The sequence below is a fragment of the Quercus suber genome, unplaced genomic scaffold (assembly GCF_002906115.3).
Source record: "Quercus suber isolate HL8 unplaced genomic scaffold, Cork oak 2.0 scaffold_97, whole genome shotgun sequence".
Lineage (NCBI taxonomy): Eukaryota > Viridiplantae > Streptophyta > Magnoliopsida > Fagales > Fagaceae > Quercus > Quercus suber.
Window position 1 is genome coordinate 783,251 of NW_027069562.1, and position 4,063 is coordinate 787,313.

General features: G+C 35.8%; 1 protein-coding gene across 1 annotated transcript; it reads right to left on the reverse strand.

Annotated features, from left to right (window-relative positions):
- Window positions 1–953: 953 nt before the first annotated feature.
- On the reverse strand, window positions 954–3,475 carry LOC112035059 (protein neprosin). The gene is made up of 7 exons (XM_065774699.1): window positions 3,126–3,475; window positions 2,847–2,933; window positions 2,477–2,737; window positions 2,195–2,362; window positions 2,042–2,095; window positions 1,797–1,943; window positions 954–1,433 (listed from the first exon to the last, which is right to left on the reverse strand). Exons 1-7 carry the CDS (start codon window positions 3,312–3,314, stop codon window positions 1,071–1,073), a joined length of 1,269 nt encoding a protein of 422 aa, XP_065630771.1. The 5' UTR covers window positions 3,315–3,475; the 3' UTR covers window positions 954–1,070.
- Window positions 3,476–4,063: the final 588 nt, after the last annotated feature.

The window sequence follows — 4,063 nt, forward strand, 5'->3', positions numbered from 1 at the left end:
CCATGAGGGCCAACTACTACAAGTCTAGGAGCGGAATTCAACCAGAAGTTGGAGTCAATCCGTACAGCTTGCAAGCTCTTGTGTCAATGCATCCCAAAAGGGTAAAAGGAACTCAACATCTCTCAAGCAAGATCATCTAGCTCAAACTTGGTTTTCTTCAGCATGCCTCAATAGGTTTTTCCTTTGGGTCTTACTCAGAAAAAACTTTATTTCACCTTCAGGTAGTCTAGGTGGTTCCTTTGGGTCTTCCTAAATGAAATCCTTTATTACCCCAAGTATCCTAGGATGTCTCTGGGTTTCTTGATATGTGAATCCTCACACCCTTCAGTTAAAAATCTCACCAAGTTTCGAAAGTGATTGAAAGACAATGGAAAACGCCACATTGGGGTAGCTTTTTTTGCACGGTCTCTCCCCTTCAAATGGACTTCTAGGCAATCATCTTGACATCATCTTGAGCTTTAGCAAGAGGCATAGTCACAATTTCTTGGCAAGATCATCAGATGATCTTGCAAACTGCTTGAAGCATTCCCTTCAAGTTTAACTTTCACATTTATTAAAATTAAGAAATGGAACACATTGGAATCAAACTCTCAATCCCTTAGTGGAGTCGCTATCGTGGGCGTAAGTGCCCGTGACGGGTCATACTTGTTGGATTGGGTGAATACGCCTTAGCCTAGGGTGGACCATGGTGGAGAAATGGAGTTGGCACCTAGATTAGGTCTTCGAGCAATAAATATAGCGTCCTTCATGGAAAGACTGATCTTTTATTAGAGCACGTGTTCAGAGTTCAGGTATGAGGATGGGAAGATGCTAGGCACCCAATCCCACCTGACTCGTGGGTTGGCTTCCAATCATTATGTTCCAAATCTTAATCTCATTAAAGGCAAGTTTAATACGTTATTCTAACTCACACACACTTTAGCATGCATCTAAGACATAAACATGGCATAGTCATCCCAAAAATAACCATTCATCTATCATAGCATTTAAACATATATCTCTAAAGGCAAATACATCATCTAGTTATATTTCCCTCTCTCTTCTTTATTTTGAAACAATAGTCTAAATGATCATGGACAATTGGGGTTTCTACCCGGACCACCAAAATAAAAGAAGCCTCCATAATCTATGATATTATAGCAATTGGGTTTCGTCATGAATGTCGTAGTGTCTCGGGGACCCCTTTGAATTTGTAAACCATCAATGACATTGAGATTTTTGAAGAAACTAGCCTTGCGGGGCCCTTCTTCTGCGAACTGGCCACTGCCCATTTGTGTTGTGGTGTGCTTCCCATCTCTATGATAATTAATCACCTCTCCTCCCCATTCAACTCTTGAAGCACTATCAGACATGAGCGAGAATATGGAAGATGGCCAATATCCAAAGTCTCTGTGGTTAATACTCAACCACCAATCTCCCCCTGCATTAACGTCCTACCTCATTGCACATGTCATGCAAATCAGTTCGTAATATTTTGAATGATAAATAAAGGTATAAAGACTATGAAAGAGAAAGCAAATGAATCTTTTTGTGTAGAACAACAGCTTAAATTCACCGTCTTAAAATATAAATTAGGTAAAAAAAAATTCGCATAGAAAAACAAATTAAACTTTAAATTTAAAAAGTTGTATATAAAAATACATAAACTGGGAAATTAGAAGAATTTTAAACATATCTATAACATTTGTTACTGTGAATTTTTCTTGAGGAAAAAAAGTACATATGATATGATCATATATGTCTATCCAAAAATTAGAATTATTTAATAAAGTAATTAAATTGAAATATTGTACTACCTTCCAAACATAGAACTTGAGTCCAATTTGGTCACCATCATACTTGGAATAAGGGGTGACTCTTGCACCCATCGCAATCTGGTGGTCAAGTTGAACAAAGCCAGGGCAGTTCAGATTGTAGCAACCTGTGCTTTGATATCCATCATCCTGTAGCCATGATTAAAAAAAAAGATGCTTTCAAAAAAGAAATAGTATATGTAAACATTGCTAGTGCTGGCAGGGAAGTCAAATATTAAAACACGTACAGTCCAATATAGGAAGATTCTAGTTTCTTTATCTCCATATAGATCTTCGCCAACCTAGTTTTCCACAAAATAATTTTGTAACAAAATGAAAAATTATTAGTAATTAATTATTTAGCATGTGCCTAAAAGAAAAGATGATGAAATTATATATACAATCATGCCGGCTTCAATGGTATCAAGATCTTGACCATATTCACCATTTTCCACCCAGAATTGAGATACGCTAAACTCATTTTCTTCCTGGGTATAGGGGTTCCACACGTTCATCTCTGCCGCCATTCCATAATACTTACCATCTCCAGCATCAGTAAGCGTTGCATACTAGAAAATCAACAAGAAAAATAAAGGTTATGAATGTCGATTTGTGTCCTTCATTATAGTAGATACCATTGAGCTCAAACCTATTAATAATATTGGTTAAAAATTAAGTTGTACCTCATGGTCAGTTGGAAGATAATTATCAGTTGGAAGATAATTATTCTGAGCATGAGGGATGGTATGGTATTTTTTCCTTCCAAAATTTGCTACAGAGCCTGCCCTTAATAAATCTTCTTCTTTAGTTCTTCTTATGGGAATAGTTCCTTCTGGGCACCTTCCATTCAAGTGCCAGGGCTGAGTAAATTCAGGCTCGGAATTTGAAGAGATGTCGTTGATTTCATCAAATGAAAACCCTTTTGGGTAAGAACTTGGTCTCATCTATTGCATTTGGCACAGATACCAATGCAAACCCGGTCCATACCATACATACAATAAGTATCAGATTATTCGTGATAGCAAATGAAATTTAGTTAATTAAACTAGTTACCTGAATTGTGTGATTTTTTAACAAAGGATGATCAAAAGCTGGCTGCTTGTAGATATCTACACAGTCGATTATATCTCCATCCGGGCTCTGTATCATATACATTTTCTCAGCTCACACACACATAGATATTAGTCTGAATTCTTAGTGTTGTAATAAAATTACACTGCTATTGTGCATGGCAGTCATGTAGACACCATTACCCACAAAAGTGAATGACTCTTCTAAGACTAAAGTAGAAAATACTAGAACACAAACATGTTAAATGAAGTGATTAATAACCTCGATGGATTTAAGAGCGGGCTTGTTAAGGCGCTTTAATTGCTGTTGAACCTCCAATTTTTGTTTCTTACCAAATATGGTGTTAGTGTTCCTATTTCCAGCTGATGACATTGGTATGAGAAAGAACAAGTAAAGGGTCATCTTTACTGCCCTTGACCACCTCCTCCCACTTCCACAAGGCGGAGCCATGAGTGACTAGCTAATATTTGAATCAAGTGGTGGGTTTACGGTATACAGAGATGTAATAGCTAGCTTTGATCGTCCCCTTTGCAATACTTAAACGTGAGATGTAATAGCTATCTTTAGTTGTCCCCTTTGCAATACTTAAACATGCATTTGTTCATCCTCTTTGAACTATTTCACATCCTATTTATCAATATATATACACATACAAACTTCTATAATAAAGATCACCCTATTTTAAGTACAAACTTCCTATTTAATTTCCTATTAACAACTACGATTCTTTCTTTTTCTTTGTCTATTTATAGGATTGGTCAAAATTTAAGGGAAATAATTCTTCCTCTTTGAACAGTTCCACAAGCTAAAAATTTTGGGAGTTTGTTGTTTTAAGTTAAAATTAGAGAATTTGAGATAAATGAGAAATTTTGTAATGATTTAATTTTAGGATTGTTTCTCAACAATTTCGGAGGTATAAAAATTTGGGCTAATTTTGAGGTAGAAACTACGAGAGAATCTCTTTTTTATTTTTTATTTTATTTGAAGAAGGAGGAGAGATAAGAATGTTTGTTTGTTTTGATGGAAAACCTTGTGTGAAAATAGTTTTCCATGTTTTCCAATGGTTGTTAGCGTAAGAAAAAAGAGTCAAAAGAAAAATCTTTGGTCAACATAAAAAGTATGCCTCATTTTTAGAGACTATTTTCCACTATTTCGTTTTGGTGGAAAACAACTTTAATCTCATGGCAAACTAAATAAGG